We start from the raw sequence: 27948 nt of genomic DNA, 5'->3' as shown, positions 1-27948 counted from the left end.
TACAGCTTTACCTCCATTTTGATTGAATTTGGATTTTGCCCCACCTATTTTAAAACTCGGAATTTTACCCCATCTATTTTACGTTTTTTAGAACTTTACCCCTATTTTAAAGTAAAGAATCAAAAAATGCTAGAAAAATAAAGAAACGATTAGAAAATATTAATTCTGTAAAAAAATAAAAAGAAAACAAGAAAAGGCAAAGATAAAAACCAAAAAAATAGAAAAACAACGAAAATACAAGAAAAATTCAATTAAAAATACATGAAAAAACTGGTTTGCACCTCTAAATATTTGCTATTTTCATACTAATTTTTTATTTTATTTTGAGAGATCATACTGGTTTTATGCATTTTTTTCTAGTATTTTTTATTCTTTTTTTTAGTATTTTTCTGGTTTTATTTTTATTTTTCATTAAAAAATAAATAATAAAAAATTATTATAAATAATTAATTATGTGGACAAAACCGAGGGGAGGGGGCAAAATCCTGAAAAACATAAAATAAGGGGGTAAAAATCCGAGTTTTAAAATAGAGGAGACAAAATCCATAATCAATCAAAATAGGGGGTAAAATTCTCAGTTTTAAAATAGGGTGGGCAAAATCCAAATTCAATCAAAATAGGGGGGTAAAACTGCACTTATAATCAGCTTTTAGTTTCTATAAATATATCAACTTTTTGTTTATTCCTTCTAAATTTTTTTCATCAGCTTTTGGTTCCTATAAAATTTTAAATCATTAGTTTTTGTCCTTACTTTTAAGTAAATTTTTGTTTTTTTAAATGAAATTGTGCATAAATATGTAGGATATTGTAAAAATTTCTCAAAAAAAAATATAATTTTTTATTAAATATGAAACTTTAACCACCAAAAATATAAAATCTCATGTTTTGTTTAAAAAAACTTTTTTTTTAGAGATTTGTATGATATTATAATTTTTTTTGCAAAATTTTTATTTAAAAATATGAATTTTACATATGAGTTTACTTTTGAAAAAGATACCATAAGTGAAGATGAAAAATTTTTGAGGTTCTAAAAGTTAAAAAAAAAAAATAGAGGGACTAAGACGAAAAGGTGACGTATTTGTAAGGACCAAAAACATATTTAATCCTAAAAACAATTACGTATAAACTCTTTAAAATTATTAAGGTTTGATTACATTTTTTATCCCCTATTTTATCGAGTTCGCGAAAATGGTCCCCCTTTTTAAAATCAAACAATCATGCCTTTCTATTTACTTTTTTTTATAGTTTTTATTCTTATCCCCTATTTAGCCTCCAAAAAACATTGATGTGTCCAATTTTTTTAATGAGTTGGCCAAAAAAATGCTTACTTGACAAATCAAATAATTAATAAAAAACACATTAACATGTCAATAAATTCAATTTTTTAAAAACAACAATTAAAATAGTAATAAAATAAAAAATTGCAATAAATAATAAATATAAAAAACAACTAAATGCTAAAAAACTATAACTAAAAATGTTACAAAATTAGAACACGTAAAATTATGTTCATCCTTCATTGTTCTTCACTTACTCATTTCTCTTCTCGTAATCAACGCATACAGTACCCCATATATCTATTTATGTTTTTGTTCCACTTGAGAAAAATCTCATTTTCTTCTCTTGTTATCCTTTCATCACCATCGAACACCATACAATCTAGTTCCTCCTTATCTTCTCTTTTTTTTTTTCTTGGTAATTGAGGGTTTTTTATTTGATTGTGAAACTCTCGAAAATCACTACTTTTGTATCTCTTCTCGTGTGATTTGGTTTTTTATTTTGGGTGGATTTTATAAAGGGATGAAAAGTAAGGAGTGTTTTTTATTTGTGCCAAAATGGGTATCATCAAAGAGATTTATGGTTGGCATCAATCCGAAACAAAATCTAAAATTAAGTTTTTTGATTTGTGAAAAAATGGGCACCAACAAACCAAATCAGAAAAGTCCATCTCCATATCAACTTAAATCAAAACTGCATCCGAACTCAAAACCTGCTTGAGACGAGAAGAGCAAGGTGGGGTAATGAGAAGGAATATAGTGAATGGTTGAAGTTGTTTTTTCTCCCACTTTCTTTGTATTTGAGATTTGGATTTTTTTTTTTTTTGTGAAGTAAGGCTTTTAATTTTGTTCAGTTATGTTTTTGTAAACCTGGATTGAAGGATATGATGATGTTGTTTGTAATAAATTAAAATTTGGCTAAATCCAAATTTCTTATTATTGTTATTAGTTAGATTTAATTTAAATAAAACAAATGATAAGTTTGATAAAGATGATGGCGAAGATGATATTGAGATTTATGAGGTTGAAGGTATAATGAAATGAAGAAGATGGTGTTCATGATGATGATGATGGGAAGAATATGATGACGATGATGATGATGGGAAGAATATGATGACGATGATAATGAGAAATAATATTGTAATTTAAGTTTTATTTGTTTTACATCAACCAATTTAGTTAAATTGTAAATTTAAACATTTATTTATTTGATGATGTGGGCATTGATTGTTCCTCACGTGTTTTGCTATGTTTTCACTTTCATGCCAACTCATTAAAAAATTGGAGACATCAATATTTTTGAAGACCAAATAGGGTAAGGATCAAAACTGCAAAAAAAAAAATGCAAATAGAATGGCAGGACTATTTAGTTTTAATAAAGGGGAGACCAATTTTGTGAGCTAAATAAATCAGGGGGGCCAAAAATGTAATTAAATCAAATATTAAATAGAAATTATGAATATTAATGGCTGGCACACGGGGATTAGCATACGGATAGTGCCTTTGTTGCCATAAGGGTACACAATCTCAATAGATCCTCCTAACCCCAAAGCACTTGGTAAAAGAATCATGGTACTATATAGCAACAATTGCATTGACAATGTTAAAAAATGAGTGTTATTTTAACAACAATTTTTTATGATAACTTGTGCGGCAACCAAAATATACAAAGAAGTACGAGTATTGACACAAAAATCAAAGCGTTGGAGAGAAAGTAAAACCAAAATGAGAGTATGAGAGAAAAATTATCATAAAAGTTGTCAAAAAATGATTGTTCAAATATCATTTCCCATGTTAAAAGACTTTCAATGTAATTGTTGGTACATTGACAATGTTATGAATTATAATAAATGGATTTTCATTATTAAAAAATAAATGGATTTTCATAGACTCTTGTGTTATACTTGTCTATTAAGGGACATCCTTTCACTTATCTATAAGTCACATCTCTTTGTATTTATATTTTAAGTACTTAACTCATAAGTCATATTATTGTATTTCTATATAAATAGAGTTCACATGTAACACAATTGTACAACACAAGTGAATAATATAATATTTTCTCTTCTCTCTTTATTCTCTCTTCTTTAATCTTGTTTTTCTTGTTTTTATTCTAATAGTTTCATAACAAGTATCAAAATATGTTAAATATCCCCCCTACACCAGTTACAAATTTTATTTGTTTATATATGCGAAAATAAAATAAAATTATACAGATATGAGAAAGGCAATACGGTACATTTTCGAAAACTTATAGATATTTTTAAAATATTAACATTAATTTAGTGTTTCTATTAAATGATTTTGGTAAAAAAAAACATAAACTGAACATTTTTGGTGAAAATGTGAACTACATTTGGCTCCGCCATATATGCACTACATTTAAATTATGGTATTTTTTTTCCTTTCTATTCCACACTTTTGAATGGTGTATTTAAATAATATTATGAATAATTATAAGAGGAGTGCTAACAACGTTTTTTTTTCAACAATGTCTCTAACATTCCCGTTCTTGCGTAAAATATATGCAAGTCTCACACCTTTAACACGAGTCTCACATTAAATGGTGGAACTCATATAGATTTCATCAAATAAAGGAGCGTGACTTAGAGAAAGTGATAAAAAGAAAAGTGTTGTTAACATTCTTCCAAGGGTCTGTTCGTTTTGGCTTTTCAGCATCAAGAAGTCATTTTACAAACTTGAAAAGTGAAAATTGAGCTTTTAAAGTTGTTTGGTTTGCCTTTTCATAATTGCTTCTATCCTCCAAAAGCAATTATGGTTGAAGCTACAATTCCTAGCTTTTGGGTTAACTATAATCAATTATCCAATAAATTTTATATTTTAATTATTACAACCTATTATTTCTCTTTATTGCCCTTTATCAATTCTCATTTTTTTTGCTTTTTAATTGATTTGATGAACCGAATTTAATTAGAAAACTTAACGAACCAAATTAGCCCTCGAAAAAGACAGTAATAATTATAATTTTAACGCTCAACCAATTATTTTCCTTTTTGGATTTTCCTTTACAGTGTTTCTGTCTAGATTTACTGTATTTTTTCTTTTACCTTTTTTACGCTATATTTTATCATTTTTGACAACTAACTCTAATATTATTTAACTTAAATAAATTTTATCAAAAATTATAAAATATATGAACAAATATTTTGTAAAAAAAAATTGGTTTAATGATTGTATTTATTATTTTTTAAAATTAATATATAGAAAATTTATTTATTTAAATTAAATAATATATCTACATTTAGTATTGATCCACATATACATTCCACTATGTCAATTTACTTGTATTTAGTTATGTCCATTTTAGTAATTATACTTTCAAAAGCAATTTTGATCAAAACCATCCAAACAACATTCAATTTGTTTATTCAACTGTGCATCATCGTATCCAAACATAAATCAATTATCTTAAAATCAATTATGTCAGAATCAATTCTATTAGAATCAATTATGCCATAATCAATTTTATCCAAATTATGTTTGAAAAATTGATCAAAATTTTGGGAAAATTACTCTTCTCACTTCTACTTTTTCTCCAAGCCACCCTGAACATATCACAATACTTTCCGTTTTAACGGAATTTTTAAAGTTGATTTAAAAAGTGATTCATCCAATCTAAAAATTATCGAATGATACTTAACTATCGCTGGAGATGCGAACAATAGCTACGAAAATGAGAAATTTTGAAAGTGAGAAGAGTAACCTTCAAATTTTGGTTAACCTTGTGTTGATGGGCCCAACCCAATGGAAGAGCCCAATGAAAGAGGGAGAAAAGAGAAGAGGAGTTTAGGAAGGGGTGACGTGGTGAAGGAAGAAATTGAAGCTTTCCCAACTTCACTTGTTCACTTGATCATATATATTGTTGTTATTGAGAGAAGAAAAGAAACCCTCGTTCGAGAAAAAGAGTGGAAAGAAATCGATGAGATAGAAAAAGAAGAGACTCTTACATACATTTTACAGCAGCCGAGAGAGAGAGAGAGAGAGAGAGAGAGAAGCTGCAAGGATCTAGGTCTCTTTCCTTTCAGGTAACCGACCGACCGAGATTTTCTATGTTAACTGTTTTGTTTTTCATTGTTCTGTCTGTGTTGATATGGCTTTTCATTGTTATGTTTTCATTTCATGTATACTTTTAACTCTTTCTCAAAAATTATTATTACCCGCTCTATATCATTCATGACTTACTTATTTGTTGAGGAAATGATTGTATAATTTTTGTCCCAGAACTGCAATTAAGGTGTGTGAGTCCGCCCACTGTGATACTTGACAACAACAATAAACTATTTTGAGTATGCTTGTGTTGTGTGTTTTGTATATAAATCTCACCAACAATATCATGAATTTTTCTTTCAAAACTTTAACCCTAAAGTAGTTTAGTTTATCCTTTTGATTTGCTAGTTTAACCGTTTCATTTATAAAGCAACTTATGATCAATTCTTCCTTCAAAACATATATTTTAATATATTATATACATCTAGGTACGGTGTTTTATTTATTATTTCTCTTTCATGAATACACGCATCCCTGTCAACAGAATTCGAATAGCTAAAAGGATAAAAATATACCCAATCAAAATATGTTTTTCCTTCTTCCGTTAGTCTAGCATCCTTTATTTGATAGTAAATAAAAACCATCCGTTCTTTTGTCGCCTTTTGCATGCATGCTTTTGTCATGCCTACACATGTTTTTTGATGTGTAGCTTATGCTCGATACCCAAGCTCTGAAGCATCTTTGAAGTTGTTCGGATTGAGTTTTTCTATTTAAGAATCTACTATAGTAGTTCAACGGACAGCCAAATACAAAAATAATGATGGGTTCATATTTCTGCTAACTGTGATGCTAACCATCCTCAATTCGTCAATTATAAAAGGCTAGGTGTTTTGTATTCAATTATGCTGGTGTTAAGCAGTCAAGGTAATAATTTGTCGGCAGCTATAGTTATTATGGATCAGTACATGATCTTTGCATTCCACCACTGTCTTATATTCTTCGTAAATACTCAAACATTACGCTTAACAATTGCTGAATGTTTGTTTATATTATTATTATTTATTGTAATATTATTCTTCTTGATCAACATTCTATATAGTTGTTATAGGTTAGATGATGATGGAAAGTGTTAGTGGAGGGAACTCGCTTCCATCAGGGTCAGATGGTGTGAAGAGAAAGATTTCATATTTCTATGATCCAGAGGTTGGAAACTATTATTATGGGCAGGGCCACCCGATGAAACCACATAGGATTCGAATGACACACGCTCTTTTAGCCCACTATGGGTTGCTTCAACACATGCAGGTCGTGAAACCTACTGCCGCTAAAGACAGGGACCTCTGCAAGTTCCATGCTGATGACTATGTGGCTTTTTTGAGGGGCATCACCCCTGAAACACAGCAAGATCAGATTAGACAGTTGAAGAGGTTTAATGTTGGTGAAGACTGTCCTGTGTTTGATGGTCTTTACTCTTTTTGTCAGACATATGCAGGGGGTTCTGTTGGCGGTGCTCTTAAATTGAACCATGGAATATGTGATATTGCAATAAATTGGTCTGGTGGACTACATCACGCAAAAAAGTGCGAGGCTTCTGGGTTTTGCTATGTAAATGACATTGTGCTGGCTATTTTGGAACTTCTCAAGATACACGAGGTTTTACAAATTTCCTTTCCTGCATTATCTTTTTGATTTATGGTTGTGCTACAAGATTTTAATTTGGATTTACTTTATTCTTTTCTTGACCAACATTTCTATGGCTTGCACGTGATATTCCTTTTCATCATCAGTAATTGTAATCCATTTTTAGGGGTTTACCTTTACTGATTTTCTTTGCTTTAGATATCAATGTGAATTTTATAATCCCTTGCACATTAATATGTGATGCGATCATGTGAGAATCGTATCAATATGTCGTTCGCATAAATGCCTACTATTTTTGTATTCAGAATGTTGTTTTTAGCATTGACATCTTATCTTAGAATTAATTAATGGATATTTAAAGAGGTGTAAAATTAAACCAATTTTGGGGTTCTCCTCCTAATAGATGAAGGTTTTTGTGAACTGTTTCCTTCATCGTGCTTAATAAGTATCAGATATCAAGCCAGTAGTTTATTTTTTGCCGTGTAATTGCTACCTATTTTCAACTTATATCTGAGTTGCGGGTTTGTTCTGTGGGATTCTTCGTAAACCAATATAGATGATTTTAAGCTAATCACACAATTATTTGGTATTTTTTCCATGTTGCTCATTTCAAGAAACTTTTGACTATTCTTTAACAACTGCCAAAAGAACTTGTCCTACTTTTATGTCAACATTTTATATGAATATTTTTCCCTTGTTGCTGATGGCATTTGAACTAGAGTTTCCCTTATATCTTTGAAGGAAACTTGTGATTTTCTGCTCTTTCTTCAATGAGACAGATTTTGACGATTAGTCTTTACTGTGGCTGGTTACTTTGGAACTTATTTATGATGCAGCTTCTGAAAGACACTGCGTTCTAGAATTCTATTAACACCCATGTTTTATATTAAAATATTGTCTTTAGTGCCTTTGATTGAAATTTGAATTACCTTTGTGATTGGGCAGCGTGTTCTATATGTGGACATTGATATCCACCATGGTGATGGTGTAGAGGAGGCCTTTTACACAACTGATAGGGTCATGACTGTTTCATTTCATAAGTTTGGGGATTACTTTCCTGGAACAGGAGATGTTCGTGATATTGGATATGGTAAAGGAAAATATTATTCACTGAATGTTCCCTTGGATGATGGAATTGATGATGAGAGCTACCATTCATTGTTTAAGCCATTAATGGGAAAGGTGATGGAGGTTTTTAGACCTGGTGCTGTGGTATTGCAATGTGGTGCTGACTCTTTATCTGGAGATAGGTTAGGTTGTTTCAATCTTTCGATCAAAGGTCATGCAGAGTGTGTCAAATATATGAGATCCTTCAATGTTCCTCTTCTGTTGCTCGGTGGAGGTGGCTATACAATAAGAAATGTGGCACGGTGTTGGTGTTATGAGGTATTATGTTCTTCTGCACTTTTCCTAGTTTATTGTTGGTAAATTTGACTTTCCTGGTTTATTTACGGACCACCTTCATCCCAATTTCCAAACAGTGAGTATTGATGTCTGGAAATCATTGGTTTTATAACCAAAAGAAGCTCTGAAATGTTGATGAAAATAACACAATAGCTCATGAGAAAAATCTGCTATGATTCTCACAATTGACTATTAGCGGGAGACATTAAATTCTACGGCATTGTGAAAAAAAGTTACCGAAAACCATCAGTTTATGTTCCATTGCCCTTTCATTGATTGGATTACATCCATATATAGTACAACAGCCAGTAATGGCACTAATGATACAATTATTCGAATTCCTATAATTTACATACAGTCATGGACAACCTAGCATATATTCACCAAGTAATAGTAATTGTAGTAATGGCAAAATCACAGCAATAATTAGGAGTGGTATAGTTGGAGTATTCCTTATTGAAAAAAACAGCAAAGTAACATAGCAATAAATTACAAATGGACTAATGCCTTCACGTGGTTTTAAACATTTAGCATTCCTTTCTAATATATTAGGAATCAATATGCTGCGTATTTGAGTGTTGATTTTCTTTATACATAATATGTGTGCATAATGCAGTATTCTATTTTTTAAGGAGGCAACCGTTCTATATTAACACTATTGGATGTTGATCAGACAGGAGTTGCTCTCGGGATTGAACTAGATGATAAGATGCCTCAACATGAGTACTATGAATATTTTGGTCCTGACTATGCTCTTCACGTTGCTCCTAGTAACATGGAAAACAAGAACTCCCGCCCTTTATTGGATGATATAAGAGCAAAACTTCTTGAGAATTTATCTAGGCTTCAACATGCGCCAAGTGTTCCATTCCAAGAGAGACCTCCAAATACTGAGCTTCAAGAGGTTGCTTTTGCATATATATATATATATATATATATATATATATATATATTGTTTTTTACACTTCATTTAATACTCCATTGCTCTTAAGTTATTGGGAAAAACCCAAGTCCCACATTATAGACAAGACTCTTGAGAAAAGTTTATAAAGAGGAGGCAATCCTCACCTTACAAGCCGGTTTTGTAAGGATGAGTTAGGCCCCCAATTTCAACATGGTATCAGAGCTTGTCGAATTCAAGGGCCGCCTAAACCTATTCACGCACCAAGCCCAAAGAGTGCTGGGCGTGAGGGGGGTGTATTGGGAAAAACCCAAGTCCCACATCGGATAGACAAGACTCTTGAGAAGAGTTTATAAAGAGGAGGCAATCCTCACCTTACAAGCCGGTTTTGTAAGGATGAGTTAGGCCCCCAATTCAACATAAGTAGATCATATATTATTTTTGAAAGAAAAATGTTTTTTATAGTTAGTATTTATTTGGGGGTGGTGATCGAACCCTCGACCTCCGTATATCCATCCCTAACTCCCCCACCTCAACTGCCGAGCTAACCTTATACTCGCTAAAGTAGATCATCTTCACGTGATCATTCATTTCATTAAAATAGTGTTTGAATATCCTTTTACATGGAAAATTGATTGAATATCATTTATGGTGCAAACTTTGCTGTTCATGGAATATATATTTTTCTTCATTGGTAAATAAAAATCTTATAGTAGCAAACTATAAAGTCACTCCATTACCGAGTTTTGTTAATCCAGGGGGATATAACACATTTTACTTTGTTTAATATCCAAACTGTCAAAGTTGCATTTGAAACTTTAGATTGTTTCTATGGTATAAGTCATAGATAAGTCTGCATATTTTTCATAATCAAAATAGCTACAGCTTATTGGGAAAAATCAATCATGGCAAGATGCAGACCAAACATGGCCATTCCATAAACATGTACGAGGAGTGCAAATACTGAAGTCTGTCTTGATAATTATACACTGTATGGCTAGAAGCAAAAACACTTGTTCATCAATATGTAACATTAAAATGATCCATACTCTGTTTTTTATTTTCATAGTTAGTTTTGGTTCTTTTTCATTTACATTGAACTGAATGAATAGGGCTATTGTGTAATAGTGAAGAACTTCTGACATTTTTTCATGTTTAGAGAGATGAAGACGAAGAAGATGATAGAGATGAAAGATGGGATCGTGATTTTGATATGGATGTTGATAGGTATTCTCTTGTGTTTCTGGAGTCCCATCATGATAGTCTGTCTTTCAGGGCTCTTAATGGTTTTCTTTTTACAGCAATTCTCTTGCACGAAGGGTGAAAAGTGAATATGCTGAAGCTGAGCATAAAGACGTGGTATGTCCTAACCTGTTTTCTTTGCTTTGCATTGCATTGCAACAACAAAAATTCTTTCCAAACAATTATCTCAACATTATGACCTCAGATCTAATACCCAGGCATTAGAATAAGTAATGAGTACAATATAGTGTGAGGGATATTTCATTTTAATACTTTTCCTGATAGCTTTGTTGCTGCAGTTTAGAATTTTTAGCCATGAAGGATTAGTCCACCCTCGATTGGATTCTTAATCAAAGATTACTTTCTATAATGTACTATCAAAGTGAGATGTGCATTTTTTTCAAACAAATTAAATGTGTATTTTATAAAATCCTCTACGTAGTAGCCTCTCCCTACCTAGTGGAAAACAGAACTGGTTCTTACTGTTGTATAAAATCCTCAACTTAATCAAGATAAATAAATGGCATTATTATTTGGTTTATTTATTTTGGGACCGGACGTAAGTTCTGTTTCTTGTCTCCTTATCTGTATTTTACTAAATGATGGCATAGTGATTTGTATACTTGCACAATGTTGGGAAGAGTTGATCCCTTTTGGCTGACAAAGTTGAAACTTGTTTTGATTTTCAGGAAAGCTATCATAATCATCTAGACAGTAGAAGAGATATTGCTACACCTTTCAAGGAGATTGCATGCTCCAAGGTAGAATGTTTTGTTCGTTAGTAAAACTAAAATTTGTCTATTTATAAGACCTGTCTAGTGGTGTTAAAATTGCATATCTTCAGGTGACAGGGTCCGGGGTGGATTCAATGGCTGTGGATGGACCATTCATCAAAGAAGAGCAGGAGAACTTAATCGATGATCACAAGTCAAGATGAAGCCATAATATGCACGGGTCAGCTCCCACCCAGACAAGGAGTGTCTGTCGACCTGTAAATTATAGTTTCCTGTTAACAGCTGTCTGTCATTCATTGATGTTTACCGTGTTTCAAAATTTTGCTTCATCTGGAAAATGAGGGGATATAGGGCAAACTTGCTTTTGCTTTTGATGTGCAACTGTAATATTAAGCCGGATTAAAAGTAATGGCGGTGCTTAGCGTTCTTCCGTTTTTTTTAGGTATGATTTTCCTGCAAGACTTTATTAAATTATCTTGTAAAATTTATTAGCTCTTTGTTGGATCTTTGGGATGAAGGTGTAATCAGCCATCTTGAGTTTCTTGTGAAAACGATGAAACACCAGCGTTCTTTTGTTATTATTGAGTGCGACTATTAGCACCCACTCTTTTTTGCCACTATTATGTTTTCTTTTTGTTTGAAATTAGTAAAATAGCTTTACATCTGCACGGGTCGCCCCATGGTGTTTATTATATTAAGGTATATATAATTAAATTATTCGAGTCTGTTATAAAAAAGTATTTTGAAGATGAATTTGATGAGGGAAGATGAGATTGGTAAAGTTCATAATTCTTTTTTGGAAAACACGAGATGAATATGAAAAGATGAAGATAATCTCATTTAAAAATAATTACGTGGAAAACAACAAACGAGAAAATTGTGAAAAACATAATAGACAAAGTGTCACAACAAAATAAGATAAAGGATTTTGGGAGTTGCCTATACAATATTATTAAGATATAGTAGAGGTATTGAAATGTAATTCCTTGCAATACACTTTCATGCAAAAGTTCATCAATACAAATAAAACATGGTTAAAATATGGTTTTGGTCCCTGCAAATATGTTTCGTTTTGGTTTTAATCTCTGCAAAAAAAAAATTGTTGTTTTTGGTCCCTGCAAATATGTCTCATTTTGGTTTTGGTCTCTGACTTCATTTTTGTGATGATTTGCACACGTGGTACATGATGACTAAACCCATTTATTAAAGAAATAGTCCCTGCAAAATCTTTTGATTTTGAAAAAGGTCCATGCAAAATATTTTGTTTTTGGAAATAGTCCCTGCAGGGACGATTTCTAAAAACAAAATATTTTGCAAGGATCAAAAACAACAAATTTTTTTTACAGGGACTAAAACCAAAACGAGACATATTTGCAGGGACCAAAACCATATTTTAGCCATAAAACATAACATGTGACTGATGTGAAATATGTCGAGGATTGTTGTCTTGGATGCAGTTTGTAAAATTATGTAAAATGCATATCATGCACCGTAGAAAGTCTGACTCGTGTCTATGATGATGCTCATTATCGAGTCGTCTATAATGATAAGGGGAGGAAGGTGTATATGTGATGGTCTTGTGGGCGATCCCATGTAAATTGTGATAATAACAGAAGGCTGTGTGCATATATGTGATGGTCTCGTGAACAACACATTCATGTACATAAGGATGATTCCTTGTACCTTGTATCTCGTGAGTCGTGACAACTTGATGACTAAGGGTTGTGTGTGTATATGTGATAGTCTTGTGGACGACTCGATCATGTAGACGAGGACAATCCCTTGTATCTTGTGAATCGTGGCGGTAGAACCAAGTTTTAGGGACCAAAAATTGATGAAAAAATTGTGGGGACTAGAACTTTAAATTCGTAAAATTTATAGGGATAAAAAATATATTGCAAAAAAAGGAATTTATTGGTGGATTAAAATGAGGATATAATAGAAAAAAAAACATTTTTCTAATTTAGTGTTACTATTTCAAAACGACAATTAAAATGGAACGGAGGGAGTAACTTATAACCTATTTTGAACCTTACCTCCTCCATGTTTGTGTTTAGCGCTTAAAACATAGATGTGCCACAAGCCACATATTACGCTTAATACTTTGAAGTGGGAGACGATGCATCATTCTAAATAACATTGTTTACTTATTTATTATCAACGTCTATGTTGTACGTCTTTTGTCTTAAGAGTTTCTGTTCTAATAGGTGACTTTCAATTGAGATAAATGTATAATATTTTTATTGAATTAATTATGATTTAAATTATGAAACCTTGTTGACTATCAAGTACTACTGTAATCTTTAAAAAAAAAAATTACTACTACAACGTTACACCTAATTTTATAATTATGAATTTCTCAAGAATCATATTAATGCGAGTGTGCGACATATTTGTAGCACGGTAAAATTAAAAATAAAATACTCACAATTTATAATAATTTTTTTTTTTAAAATTGTGAGCATTCTATTTTTAGTTTTACCGTGTCACAATATGTCACATACTACCTTAACATGGTTGTTTCATTTAGTTTTACCGTGTCACAATATGTCGCATGCTACCTTGACGTGGTTGTTTAAATTGGTCATATTGTTATGAATAGGTTAAATTGAATGAAGGCAATGATGATTTGCCAACCTTAGTATCAACAGATACTGATGATGGAATTTAATATATTTTGTTTCTTTTGCAAGTAGAAACAAATTTTCTAATTTGCTTTTGTATCACAAAACATCTTTTATGTATGCTTTTTGTAGTTTGAATTTCTTTTATCAACCTATGCCTATCAACATAATTTTTCTAATAAAAAGCTCTTGAATTTCATTGTTAAAATAGACAGCACAACTCGGTCATCCTTTTTGAAAGGATGAAAAACTCTTTAATGATGTGTTTGGATGAAAGGTTTATAGGAGGGGAAGAAAGGAGAGAGTTTACTTTTCATTTTTAAAATTACGAACACTATGAAATATTTTTTGAAAAGTTAACATATTAACATAATAAAAGATACATGTAATACTTCAGTCATACTTAATTTTTTTTCTTCACAAAAAAAATACTTAATTTATTTTAAAAAAAACATGTTATATAATCCCTAATTTAAAAAAGAGAAGTAAATCCTCATCTCCCTTCCTCTCATAAACTCTCAATTGAAACGCAACGCACCTTAAATTTTTCCCGTCGTTAAAAAGTAGATATCACATCCTTTCCGCAAAGAGGAAAATCTTTAAAATTTTCTGACATCAAATAGTAGGTATGTCGATTCACTTATCCTTTTCAAGCATAGGAAAAAACTTTTTGGATATATCTCATCGTTAAAAATCTCTACCGAATTGCATAGGCAAACCTCTTTCTCTTAAATTTCATTCTTAGTCATGATATTTTTAGCATATAACTGCATGTAAACTTTGAGAATTCAATCTACCACTGAAACTAATCAAAACCGAAAATGTTTCAAAAAAAATAGGCATACGACGTACAAAAAGTTCACGCCCCTCTTTGTCTCTAAAGATAGGATGTCCTAACCAACCAACGGCTATTCCATCTCCATTGTCCATTGAGCCCGCTCTTAACAATCCACCTCCATAGTTAAACAAAGTTACTAATATCATTTTTAAGTTGGGGGGTTTACGCAGAGCACCTCAAATATTAAAAGAGGAAAATTGCACCAATATCGTACACAATATTCATTAAAATGTAGAGATGCATAATACGTATCACAAAATTGGACATTTACGCTGAATTCAGTAATTTCTAGGAGCACACGCATCTGGAATATCAATAAATCCACTAAAATTTTGTTTAGATAATCAGCTAAATAGATGAAGTGACAACTAATTTTTCCAATTGCTTTTTATCAAGAATTGATACAAGGTCCATTGAAATCAAATCTTTCCGTAAATTTGAAATGTCTTCCGCCTTGAAATTGTATGTTGATCGAATTCTCTCAGCTTCACAGTCTGCAGCCTCAGCCTCTGCAAGCAGGAGATTAGCTTCTTCGACATCACCCATTTCTTGGGCCGCTGCTTTTTCAGCTCTAGCAGTAGCAGCTGTCAAAAGTAGCTTTTGATATCTAGCCATTGCTAACTCTTTCTCCTTCAATAAGATCATTCCCTCAGTCTCCTGCAATTTATCAAGGGTGCCTTTAATTTCTTCCTCAAGCTTTTGAAGATTCGAAGTGGCCGTATCCATTCCCATCTGGATATTCTCTTTCTCAACACACAGTGATTTAGCCTCACTAGCTATTCGGGCAGCCTCCTTGAAATTCCTTGCAGCAGTAGCAACTTTTTTTTCTGCTTCAAGTTCTGGAACTCTCTTATCAATGAAAATAATCCTCTGCTTGAAGGATGCTATGTCTTGCTGGATGCTCGACTTTCTTGAAGATAGTTCCTAAAAACAACAATGTGATGACATTTGTGAAAAAACTAGAGTCAGCCTGTGTTTTTGCATGGAAAAACACAAACAGGAACAATTCAATTTGATTGTCTAAATGTTTGATGAAAACTACAAAGCTGCCATCAAGACGTTTTTAACAATAAAACTAACTGTGTTTACCCGTGCTTAAGCACAGGTCTGGAAAAAATCACAAACCTATGTAAAAACCCATTGAGGAAATGAAAAAGTGTTTGACATGTGTCCACTTTTTGGTCATTGTTTTATATATAATAAATTACAATGCTTTATCTATAGTAATAAATAAAAATAGGAATAGAAGAAATGCAACCATGCGTGGTTTAAAATTGTCTCATTCCTTGACTTGTGTTTGGAGTTTTGACAGTTCCATTATATCTAGAGATATTGACCAAACTATTACTTTCAGAGGAAAAAGACATCAATAGACATTGCTTGTTTAAGATAAAAACACAAAAATAAGCTATTTGCATTTGAACATATGTTATAGCATTCTCTCAACCTATATTCACCTAACATAGCTTGAGCTTGGATGTCACATCAAATTAAAGGTAGGAACTAGGGAGTCTTTGTATTCTTCCCATTTCAGCTAATTGCACAATTCAAAACCCCTTACAAATAAGTGTAAGAGTAAACCTACAAGGAAGCCAAGCACATATAAATAAGTACAAGAATTAACCTGCAAGGAACCTCTGGCAGCAGAAACTTCCTGCTGAAACAATTTCACTTCTCCAGAAAGCTTTTCCTCATTGTTTGTAAGTCTCAATTTATCCTCCCCGGACTTCAGTATAGATGACATCAAACTTCTTCTTAATTTGACTATTTCCCTGTATCCTTTAGCTTCCTCCTCAGAAACCCTAGCAAATTCCCTAAGTTTTGCCCCCATTCTTTCTTCCTGAACGAGAAGGTTATCAATTTTGTCCTTTTTCAGTGACAGAGTTTCAGTCTCTAATTTCACTTGAGCAAGAACAGATTGCAATTTGCCATACTTCACCTCAATGGTTGACTGAATCTCTTCAAATCCAGAGACGACATTATTTATCTTATGCTCTACGGCTTTTAAATCAGAATCATTGTCAGCTATCTCTTTCTCTTTCTGTTTGACTAAAGCAAGAAGTTTTTCCAATTCATCCATTAGAACGCTCTTTCTTTTACAAAGGATCTCTTTTTCTTTTTTGTCATCCTCTATTGAATGCTCAATGTTATTATTAAGTTCTGTATGAGCTTCACTTATAAAATGTGATTCAATCTCCAACTCCATCTTTTTAACCTCCAAGGCTTCTGATGATGAAAACCATTGTTCTATTTCTTTTGAATGCAATGATGTTGCTTTCTTCATCGCAGAGTCTGCATTATTTACAGCATTCTAGAAAGGGGAATATAAACATGTTAGAAATTCTAACCATGACTTAAATAAAGAGCGTAAAGAAATAAGCCAGCAAACGGATACAAAATTATACAAATAAAAGTACATAAGGATGGATGAGACTTAATAGCATTTGAGCAAAACCCCATAGAGCAATTAAATAAGACTATCTATCTAATATGCACGCACTTGTATCAAAAAGTCTTCCAGTAATGGCATTATGAGTAGCAAAGGCAGAGAGTATCGCTGTAGCAAGAGGCAGCTCTTGCTGGTAGGTGTCGAGCGAAGGAATATACTAATTGGAATGAGATGAACCTAGAGTAGTCATACATAGATGTCTTAAAAGAATAGAATATACTGACCGTTGCATAATGGTGGAGTAATGTTGCAGATTCTTCCTCAGCAGCTATGTGAGAGTCGAGGGCATGCTGCAATTTCAAATCTAAAGCATCGATAAAGGCATCAGCTTGCCTCAATGATTCGGTACAGATTTGTTTGTCCTTCTCAGAGGCAGAAAGGTGTTGGCTAACCATTTCAGCGGTTTCAAAATCTTCAGCTTCACAAGCTTGTTCTAATTGGTTCTCAAGTTCCATGTATTTAAGAGAAGCAAGATTAGCATTCTGAAAGGCCTTTCTTCTACTCCTGATGGCATCCTTTCGAGCAGAAGATGCAGAGTTTAGCAGTTGACGGGCATGGCTAAGCTTCTCATGTATCGTCTCCCTTATTTTCCGGAACGTTTCTTCTTCATCGTTTGATGCGTCTCTGCTCTCATTTTTCAATTCAGTAGCGCTAACACTAACAGCAGGAGCAACATCACTAGATGGTTGTTGGGTAACAGTACTAACCAGGGAATCGGGAATATGAGGAGGAGGAGGAGGAGGAGGCGGCGAAGGAGAAGGATCCACATCCAGATCAACATCAACATCAACATCAACGGTGGTGTCTCTATCTCTTCCATAACCTATCCTCAAGCCAGATCGTTTTCTCCTTCTCTGATGTTGGTGCGAAGAAGAAGATTGAGATTGAAGAAGATCATGGTCGTTTTGAATCGGATCAACGACGACGAGGGTGAGGTCAGAGAAGATATTCTCGTCAAGGGGCTGAGAACACAAAGCTGATGATGATGATGCAGCAGCAGGAGCATCATCACTTTGATTGAGTTGTTGATTCTCCTCTTCCTTTTCCTTCCCCGCTGGTTCTTCAATTTGGCCAGCAGGGTTGAACAAAACCATCCCTTCAAACAGTGAATCCATATCTCCGCCACCTTCCATGTTCATTCAGACGAGAACCCTCAATTCCAACTCCAACTCAATCAATAGTGTTTTTAGCTCTCTCTCACTAACTAATTATTTGTTTTATTATAGGAAGAAAAAGAAGGAAAAAAAAAAAAAAAACTCTTTTTGGAAGATTCAAGAAGATGTATTTTTTTTATTTTTACTTTTACATATCTTTTCATAATATTTTCTTATAAAATATTTTTGGCTTAATTGCACTTTTGGATCCCTATCTTTTCAAAAGTTGCAGTTATGATCCATAACTAATTTAAATACAAAACAGCTCCCTATATTTTGATTCCTTAGCAGTTTTGGACCCCCAGTCCATTAGTGAGGTGCCACGTGTATTATTTAGGGGGCCACGTGGCACCTCACTAATGGACTTGGGGTCCAAAACTGCCAAAGAATCAAAACATAGGGGACTGTTTTGTATTTAAATTAGTTAGGGGACCATAACCGCAACTTTTGAAAAGATATGGATCCAAAAGTGCAATTAAACCTATATTTTTCTAATCGCTACAAAATAATAACACACTAGTAGAAAAACGAACACTAACATAGTAACATGTTCATTTATTCTTATTTTTCTATTATATTTTGTTAATTGCACTTATTTTCTATGTTATTATAACCCTTTCAATATTTAGTTTCCAACTCAACGGAAAAGATTGAGAGGATGTGAAGTTATGCTCATGAAACTTTCGTTAAAAACTCCAAGATCATTTATTTGAATTAATAATTTTATATCTCATACAATAGACACACAACTTGCAAAATATGACAATTTTATCCGGTTACCAATGATTAAGGAATAATTTCTTTTATAAAACAATAATTTTATCGAGTTACCAAAGAGGACTTCATCCCTTAAATTAAAAATATTTTTCTAACGTTACTAATACAACAATATGGATTAACCCCCACTAGGTATCACTTACAAGAGCACAAATCCTCTAATGATGATCCACCATCAAGTTAAAGTGTACATGACACATAAAACAAAAACATTGAAGCTTCAACTCAATGAAACTCAGTTTATCTAAAAACGCAATATTCACAAACACACAAAAGCAATGAATGATGTGTAACCGAAAACCATGAAAGGTAGAACATAAGTAAACAGAACAACACATATATTCACATGATTTCAATAGGAACAAGTATAAACATTAAACACATACTTAGAGACATATCAACACATATATCGGTATTGAATAGTTATCATATATTAGCATTTAAGAACATATTGTTGATCATATAATTAGGCATATAAATAGTTCACCACGATATTTGAAGACAAAACTCACTCACACAATGACACTCATGTTCTCTATTGATATTTCTCAGACATTTAGACTCTTAACAAGACTCAACACAATGAAATTTGTAAGGTTAAAGATAATATGATCAATAACCTTTCTCCTCCTCTTCATGATTTAGAGTTAAGAACGCCAACATCCATTCACGAAGATCACATGAGTAAGTATTTCTAAAATTAGCAGGGAAAAAGACTTGTTACTACCCTTACTTGTCGTGGAAGCAGTCTTTTATGGACATGAAGTGTATCATCTTGACATTTGACACATACCAAAAAGAGGGTAAGATAAGACCTCTAATGAAAAATAGGTACATTTACTTTGGGCTTTGAGGCCACTATTAAGAATCATTTATAGTCTTGTTCAAAAAAAGAACCATCTATAATAGTGTGCTTATTTCTTTTAGGAAACTCCCGATGCCAAACTTCCAGAGGACTAACTCTGGCCATATGATATGCAAAAGACGCAAACCACACAAATCTCTTATATAATATCACTGAAAGCAATTGTTTAAGACAACTTTATTACCAAATCTCACTAGAAAAACAATTCCCTGACTGAAATATGCACCAAGTCCATTAGTATGTGTTTCAACTTTCAAATGTGTTTGTTTTATTATCTTTTCACGAAGGCCGCCAAAACCCACCACTACTCCATTGCCAATACTTTACAATTTGTTTGTTCGTTCGTTCATATTTTCATATGAATTATTAAGTGGACAACATAAAAAGACTTTAATTACAAAAAATTGTATCAGCTGATATATTGTATTATTGAACTTTTTACATCCTAATGGTATTATATCCTCATAGTTGTAAATTTCTTGGCCATCCAAATAAATAAGCTCAACATAAAAGAAATGTTATAAATCAACCAATAAAGAAACATTTATATTAACATGAGCACAACAGAAATGAATATGTGCAAGTGCAAGCAGATGCATACCAAGTTTTACTACCATTTTAACTAGACAAAAGATGCAAATAAAGAAATGTGTGTCATAACTATATGCACTCATTTCATCAAATTTTATCATCATGGCTTAATTCTTGATCTTCACCAAATTCAACATCTTGCAAAGAAATCTTGTCTATTCCACCTGTCAATAATCTCATTTCTTCTTCAGTTAGGCTGTTTTTTGCATGATGAAAGGTCTTTTCATTTGACTTTTTCTCAGCCTCCGCCGCCCAACTGTAAATTATCATGCCAATAACTGCGACACCCATTCCCATGATATTCTTAAAATTTAGCTCTGAATCAAATAGCAACCATCCCAACGTTAGAACACATACTGTTTTCATGTGGCCTAAAACCTGGAAGGAAACAGCAGAAAAGCGGCCGATGCAAAGGTACTGGCTCACATTGCAAAATACAGCTAGGGAGCATGAAAGAAGAATGCATAACTGTAGAGGTTAAAGAAAAAAGATTAACTGAGTAATCTAACACTATTTTTATAAATAAATATAAAATACATAATAATACATATAGCCAACTAGAGTTAATAGGGGAACTTACAAAGGCACCGAAAGACATCTTATAGTTGGTTATCAATTTGCCACTCAAGTAGTAATCAACAAATGGACCAATAGTAAGAAGAAAAAGAGATTGAATGGGAGCAGTCTTACTTAGCAATTCAAAAGATCCAATCGAATATTTCTTTTGAAGAGAACCTATCGACTGCAACACAAAGGTGAAGAAAGAGTCAATGATAAAAAAGAGCATATACCAAAAGCATCATATAAATAAATACGATCACATAACATATATAAATGTAATAGTAGAACGTAAGTTCTCATATTCTCTCATACTCATCATTTAATAATGACGATTAAAAGGTAAAAAACAATGCTTCCGGTAATGATTCTAAATCTAGTGAAGTCCGTTTCAACCATTATCTATACTTATCACCAATTCATGATTCATAAATGGTGTCTGGTAAAAAATGTGGCAACAGAAATAGCAAAAACTTTCATATATACTTCCAGCACAAAACATAAATAGTACATAATACTTACAATTTGTTGCAAAGATGTAGAGAAAACTGCTAAACATGCACATGTGAAACCTTTGAGGTTAACTTTTACATCAGTTACGGTACAAACACCAACACCAATAACCACAACCACCACTGAAATTTTCACTTTCCTTGAAAAGTGCTTGTTGTGAAGAATCCTTTCCATAACACAAACCACGGGAATCATACTCAATTTTGATATCTGTGAACATGCATAATGTGAGATTGAACAACTAAAAAGTAGAAGCGGAGTGAAGACATAAATATATGAATATCATCTATATATTAGGAGACACATTAAAAGTGAGTGATAGAGATGAACATACGAGTTTGAAAACAATGTCACAAATTGTCATTTTTCAAAAGAATAGACATGAAAGGAGACAAAAAGGGACAAGTGATTTCAATCAAGTGATAAAAGGTTATAATTAACAACTTTATATCCTAGGTGTATATCATATGGGTTGTTATCCAAGTATGAAGGTCCTTACAAAATACATATAAAAACTGAATGAAAGTAGTTGATGAATAAAGAAAGAACGAAAGAAAAATACTTGGTAGAATCCAACAGAGTTTAGCATTAGGCTAAAATTCATGGCAGTGATAGACAAATTGGCGACCATAGAGAACCAAAGAAGCTCCCACATAGGGACATGCTTTGATGAAGACGAGTAACCGGTAGCATTGGAGAGTATACCAACGAGAGCGGTAACAGCAAAATGGCAGCCAGTTAACGTGCTGGCTGAAAGAAAAAAGAAAATATTGTTGAGATGGATGGCTATATATATATATATATATATATACATCAACAATGAATGAATGTGTGAGAGAAGGTGGCTGACCAAAAGTGAAAACATAGCCATTGTTGGACATGAGTTGTTTGTTAGCGATGATAATTCCAACGGAGCTGACAATGTTCATCCCCCATGCTCCAACATTAGATAAAGATGCTTTTTTCTTTACTACTACATTCTCCATTATATCTCTCTATCTATAATAATAATAACAACAACAACATTAATCAATTTGAAGGATAACCGCTCCTCCTCCTCCCCCTTGGCTAGATGGATCTAAGAAATAGTCGACAGCACGCATGCATTGTTTCTCTGCAAATGCATCCAATCAAATCTACCTTTAATTGTTTATGTGATTGGGATCAAAACAAAGATTTCTTCTTTTCTTTTTAGACAAGATTATTAATTAGAAAAAAAAAACCCGAGTAAAGGAGATGAACAACATTTATGCCTCTTCATCTCACCACACTTCTCTTCTCTCCCCCCCGCATATTCGCTATTCCTTCCTTCACCTCTTTACGCCACCACTCTCTCCGTATACATAAAAGTTATTTCTTTACTTTTTTTTACAAGGGTAAATAAAATTTGTATAATAAGCCCGTGTTTGTTCAATGGATGGATATTGAAGGATAAATTATTACCTTTTTCACAAAAGTTATTTAGACAAATAAAAAATCATTTTTTTTACGGTATTGAAAATGCTTAATAACAGTTTTGACCCCTAAGTATTAGAGTTGCGATTTTGGTCCTCTAAAAAAATGAATTTTTATTACATGTGTTAAGTTTTGAGCGACCATATTGGCTTGCTTCCTATTAAACTCGACATGAGAGTTCTGAAAACTATTGATAAACAGTTGTCTACAAGTAGATACATACAACCAAATTCACTATTATCAACTATATTTGACTTAAAATGATCTATGACTCTTTTAGAATCAAGGGCAACATCCATATTATCAAAATGAAGCGCAACCATCCATTCCAACACCGTGTGAAAATCACCAGCCTCTCCTACATCAACATCACAAAGGGGAGAGAAGCAATCCATCTTCCAAAGAACAAACTCATTTGTATCGTTGCGAAGACATATTCCAATACCTACCTTATTAAGTGATGCGGAGAATGGGGCATCAATGTTACATTTGTACCTACCTCGTGCCGGTTTTGTCCACTCCACCACTTCTCTGCTGCTAGTACCACTTTGTGGAAAAAGGGTACTTGTTTTTCTTTGAGATTCAATACATTGTGCAGCTCGCCAGTTCTCAAGGAGATGGGTTGCACACTCCACAACCTGCATGCTCGTCTCATTTTGTTATTGCCACAGTTTCAAACTTCTGCGCTTCCACAAACTCCACATAATTGTAATAAACAATTCACTTTAGGCCAATGGTAACTGTTGGAGAAGGGAAAAACTCAAGGCATCCATATTACTCCCTCCGTCCCAAATTGTATGTCGCTTTGGAAAAAAACTTTGTCCCAAATTATATGTCGCTTTGCAATACCAATGAAACAATAATGTTTTTTTTCCTACTATATCATTAAATATTCATTACTCTATCTTCTTTTAATTCTTTCATTTATCTTTCCCATATCATTTATTAAGGACAATTTTGTAAAACAACTCATAATATCTTTTTCCCACACAAAATTAATTATATTTCTTAATATGTATGAAATGACCAAAACGTTATACAATTCGGGACAAAGGGAGTGTAATTTTGGGGAAGAGTTTTGTCAATCGTGTCCCATAGATTTACATCACGCCAAGCTTGAACAACCCCTCGACATTCCAACAACACATGAATGATATCTTCATAATTCTTGCCTCAAAGAACACAATCAATCGGACAATGTACTTCTTAACTACTAAGACGTGCATCCGTGGGAAACACAACCCTGACACACGTGCCACCCATATTTTTATTTTTATCTTAGGCAGAACCTTCAGATTTCAGATTAGGTTTCACTGACCCGAAATATGTAAATGAGAATTATCTATAATTCCATTCACACAAATTCGATATGCACCGCGTACAAAATAATTACCATGCTTTTTAGCCTTCCATATCAATTTATCTTCACAAACCAGAGGTTGGAGAGGAGTATTCAGAATAAGATGGACAATGTGGTGATAAAAAAGATTAGAAATTAAAGAAATATTCCACAACTTTGCAGTTGGTTCAATGATATCCTTGACTTTGACATGAGATAAAGCCGCATACATAGGACTATCGGCGGTAAGAGTGCGTCCATCTTTGAGCCAAAGGGGGCATAGCAAGAGAATGTTAGCGCCATCTGAAGGCAAATCGACATGTACAGAATAAGCAGCGGAATAAAATTTTCGATTTACTTTCCTTGGATCATTACGAATTGGAACTTGAACCAGTGATTCGATTGTTACCTTAGAACGATTGGTCTGAAAACGATTGGTGGAATCTGCGAACCGGAATCACGATCACAGCCAAGCAAATAGCAGAGCCTCTATCAAGTCCACACGAACAGTGCTCCTCCAAAACCTCGGTGCTAGCCAAGAAGACGGAAGTCAGAGAACTAGGGTTTCTGCAAAAGAACGTAACCGCAAACTGTTGCACTAGGGTTCTATTTATAGAACTCCTTATGTGCTTTGCAAGTCAAACTCGTTTTTGACTTCATTAAGCCCAATACGAGTTTAGTAAACTTTGCTAAATCATTAGCATTATTTACTAAGCGCACCCTTTATATAAGTCGTACCTATACATATCTCTTTTGACTGTTCTTTGTGTGTGACCCTTTAGGTTCTAGTCACGTTGGCAATAATATTAAATCCATTATTTAATATTATAAACAATGAGCGGTATCTAGCAACACATCATTGCTACCCAAGTGACAAGAATGTCAAGTGATCTGACGAAACCTTTCATGATAATACATATGTGTATAATTACTCCTTTGTCTCAATATCTTCATTGATCCCAAGGCATAGATAGTGTCACCCTTGTATAGATCAATGTTCATTTATCTTGATTCCGAAATATACTATTTAACGAATAAGTCCAATATCTTATATTGACTTAGTTCGGCATGGCCATGCATATTTATAGTCATATTTCATCAAGAGGCCTAAAGATATATCTCCTGTTTATGAGGAGGGACAAATCCCATCTAGGACACTCATGACCCTCAGCATGATTCATCAAGTGCCCATCAACCAACGTTATTGTTATCCTTTTACAGACAACGTTAGAATGGCAACAAAGCACTTGAGTCCACATCTAGAGATCATAGTGGTTTCAGGTCTAAGAGCGATATACATTATTATCATTGTGAGAATATCTTATGACAATTTCATAACTTACTATGTAGTATTCTCACAGTGGGTCAATCCAATATAAATATTACTCCTAATATTTATATCTATGTATAGACTTGATATCTCATATCTATGACCCATGAGATGCGGTCATCAGTCTACATACATAATAGTCTCGACGCTTTATTATTATCCTTTATTCATATTAAAGCTTTGACTACGGATACATTTAAGAATAGCGTTCTATAAGATAATGTAATCTCATGATTAAGTCACACTTAATATATTATTACACGAACTATCTATTCTAAGGACTTTATTAACATTATCTAAATATAATAAAGAGTGCCATATATTATTCAATAATAAAAGTCATGATACATAAAATAGGTTTAACATAAACTATTGGCCTCTAAGGCTTACACCAACACCATCCGCAATCCTCCATCGTGCCCCCTGTTTCACCACCATTTTAGCACTAAAAATAATTCACCTGACATAATTGGGATTAACTCCAAATCTAGAACTCTGGAAGTCACCATTAGAAAAATAATGCGTCTAATATGGTGTGAATTATTACTTTTTCTTTTAAAACATAGAAAAATTATTATCAATTAAAATCACATTAATCACTATTTTACAATCTTTTGATCTAGTGTCATTGCTCTACTTAAATTGGAGGAGTGTATTACTAATATCATAGTGCTTCTATGATTGATGTATTCTCTTCCTCTCTCATCCACCACACATCTCAGTGGCTGTTGCATAAGCTGCTTGTCAAAAAACTTGATTAATAAGGATGGCAATTGGAACCAGGTCCGATGGGTATCCGTAAAAAATACCCGTAATGGGTAGGGTAAAATCCTGCTTTCATCGGTTCGGGTTTGGTCTGGATATTACCCGCAAATTTAAATGGGCGTGGGTACGAGTAAGGGTATTATACTAGTCATCCCCGCAACCCGCATATACATATTTATATAATATGATACATAATTTTTTTTTTTTGATGTATAATTAATTAATTCATTTAGTTATTTAAGTTTAAGCCTAAACCTAAAAACTACTTGATACAATATGTGATCCCTCATGCTGGAATACAATATCTGAAGGATGTTTTGGATGTTTTTTATTTTGGTAAATACTACGATTCGTACTCTTTTATGAGTTGATTTGAAAAAATTTGAACCATAATTTTATTTTAATTGTGATATTTGTAGTTTTAAAGTGCGGGTAATGGGTGCGGATATGTGAGCTAAGGTGTCCATAGGGCACGGGGAAGGACACTAAAGTTGTTGCCCACAAAGATATGAATTCGGATACGAATATTTTTTACAAATGCAGGTATAGGGAAGGACATTGTAGTACGGTACCCATAAGGTACCCATTGCCATCCCATTGGAGTCATTGATCAATGATTTGAAGGTGAATTACAAGAAGCCATCACAATTGAATGACAATAATAAGTCTTCGCACCCAATAAAACAAAAAAGAGAACGACATGCACGAAAATGCTCATCTAACACGTTAGTAAGAGAATAATAGTCATGGCATGGAAGTACCCGTCTGACACACTGGTATGGGAATAATAGTCATACCATAAAGAAATTCCACACATTTGCCGCACTAAATAATAAAACCCTTTTGAGAATTTTTTGTCCATTTTATAAGACTCATTTAGTATTTTCAACTACGTTAATCTTTAACTTGTGCACAAGTTAAAAATCCAAAAAAAGAATTAAAATATAAGTTTTGTATTGAAAAATAAAGTGTTTAACCTTTCAAGACATTGAATGGACAATTTTCAAAATTCAATTTCTACATTTGGCTTCTTAACTTATGCCTTAATGGTACATGTTAGCATTTCCCTTATTTATTTTACATCTTTTTCTTTAATCAATAGGGCTGACTAAGGGTGGACAGATGGGTTTGACCTGACGGGTGGCGGGTGAGTAAATTGAAAATTTGTTGGGTATTGTTCGGTTGGTTCGGTGCAGCAACTTACATCGGTGTATATCCGAAACTCCCGTATAACAGCTAATGTGAGACATTCGAGTGTAGAACTGTAAAAGTATACTAGGCAAAATAAAAAATCTAATAGACGGTAATGACCTTTGTGTTAAAAAAAAGATAGTATAAAAAGAGCAATTCCATGATTTTATAACATTGAAAAGGTGAGTATGTAACATAAAATCATAGAATTGCTCTTCCAAGTGTACGTGTTATGTGAGATACAAAAGCTACCATCTAGCACAAGAAAGATTATGTGCATTTTTACCATCAC

General features: G+C 33.1%; 3 protein-coding genes across 5 annotated transcripts; 1 reads left to right on the top strand and 2 right to left on the bottom strand.

Moving 5' to 3' along the window:
- Window positions 1-5100: 5100 nt before the first annotated feature.
- LOC25494460 (histone deacetylase 19) lies at window positions 5101-11827 on the top strand. Of its 3 annotated transcripts, XM_024783974.2 has the most exons (9): window positions 5101-5323; window positions 5995-6209; window positions 6385-6938; window positions 7872-8312; window positions 9004-9234; window positions 10391-10458; window positions 10533-10590; window positions 11163-11234; window positions 11318-11827. In XM_024783974.2, the coding sequence occupies exons 3-9, from the start codon at window positions 6399-6401 to the stop codon at window positions 11408-11410; spliced, it is 1503 nt and encodes a 500-aa protein (XP_024639742.2). In that variant the 5' UTR covers window positions 5101-5323; window positions 5995-6209; window positions 6385-6398; the 3' UTR covers window positions 11411-11827. The 3 variants fall into 3 exon arrangements, with proteins under 3 accessions (XP_024639742.2, XP_013453272.2, XP_024639741.2); XM_013597818.3 differs by lacking the exon at window positions 5995-6209 and having other exon boundaries at window positions 5102-5323; window positions 6394-6938; XM_024783973.2 differs by lacking the exon at window positions 5995-6209 and having other exon boundaries at window positions 5102-5323.
- A 3039-nt stretch (window positions 11828-14866) lies between these two features.
- Window positions 14867-18331, bottom strand: LOC25494459 (FK506-binding protein 5). Its single transcript, XM_013597817.3, has 3 exons — window positions 17343-18331; window positions 16294-16980; window positions 14867-15593 (listed from the first exon to the last, which is right to left on the bottom strand). The coding sequence occupies exons 1-3, from the start codon at window positions 18255-18257 to the stop codon at window positions 15018-15020; spliced, it is 2178 nt and encodes a 725-aa protein (XP_013453271.2). The 5' UTR covers window positions 18258-18331; the 3' UTR covers window positions 14867-15017.
- A 1035-nt stretch (window positions 18332-19366) lies between these two features.
- LOC25494458 (UDP-rhamnose/UDP-galactose transporter 2) lies at window positions 19367-22942 on the bottom strand. The gene is made up of 6 exons (XM_024783946.2): window positions 22800-22942; window positions 22427-22690; window positions 22139-22326; window positions 21586-21786; window positions 21086-21247; window positions 19367-20973 (listed from the first exon to the last, which is right to left on the bottom strand). Exons 2-6 carry the CDS (start codon window positions 22560-22562, stop codon window positions 20593-20595), a joined length of 1068 nt encoding a protein of 355 aa, XP_024639714.1. The 5' UTR covers window positions 22563-22690; window positions 22800-22942; the 3' UTR covers window positions 19367-20592.
- Window positions 22943-27948: the final 5006 nt, after the last annotated feature.

The sequence above is a fragment of the Medicago truncatula genome, chromosome 5 (assembly GCF_003473485.1).
Source record: "Medicago truncatula cultivar Jemalong A17 chromosome 5, MtrunA17r5.0-ANR, whole genome shotgun sequence".
NCBI classification, from domain to species: Eukaryota; Viridiplantae; Streptophyta; class Magnoliopsida; order Fabales; family Fabaceae; genus Medicago; species Medicago truncatula.
The sequence above is the reverse complement of the archived record's forward strand: the minus strand, read 5'-3'. Positions and strand labels throughout refer to the sequence as shown.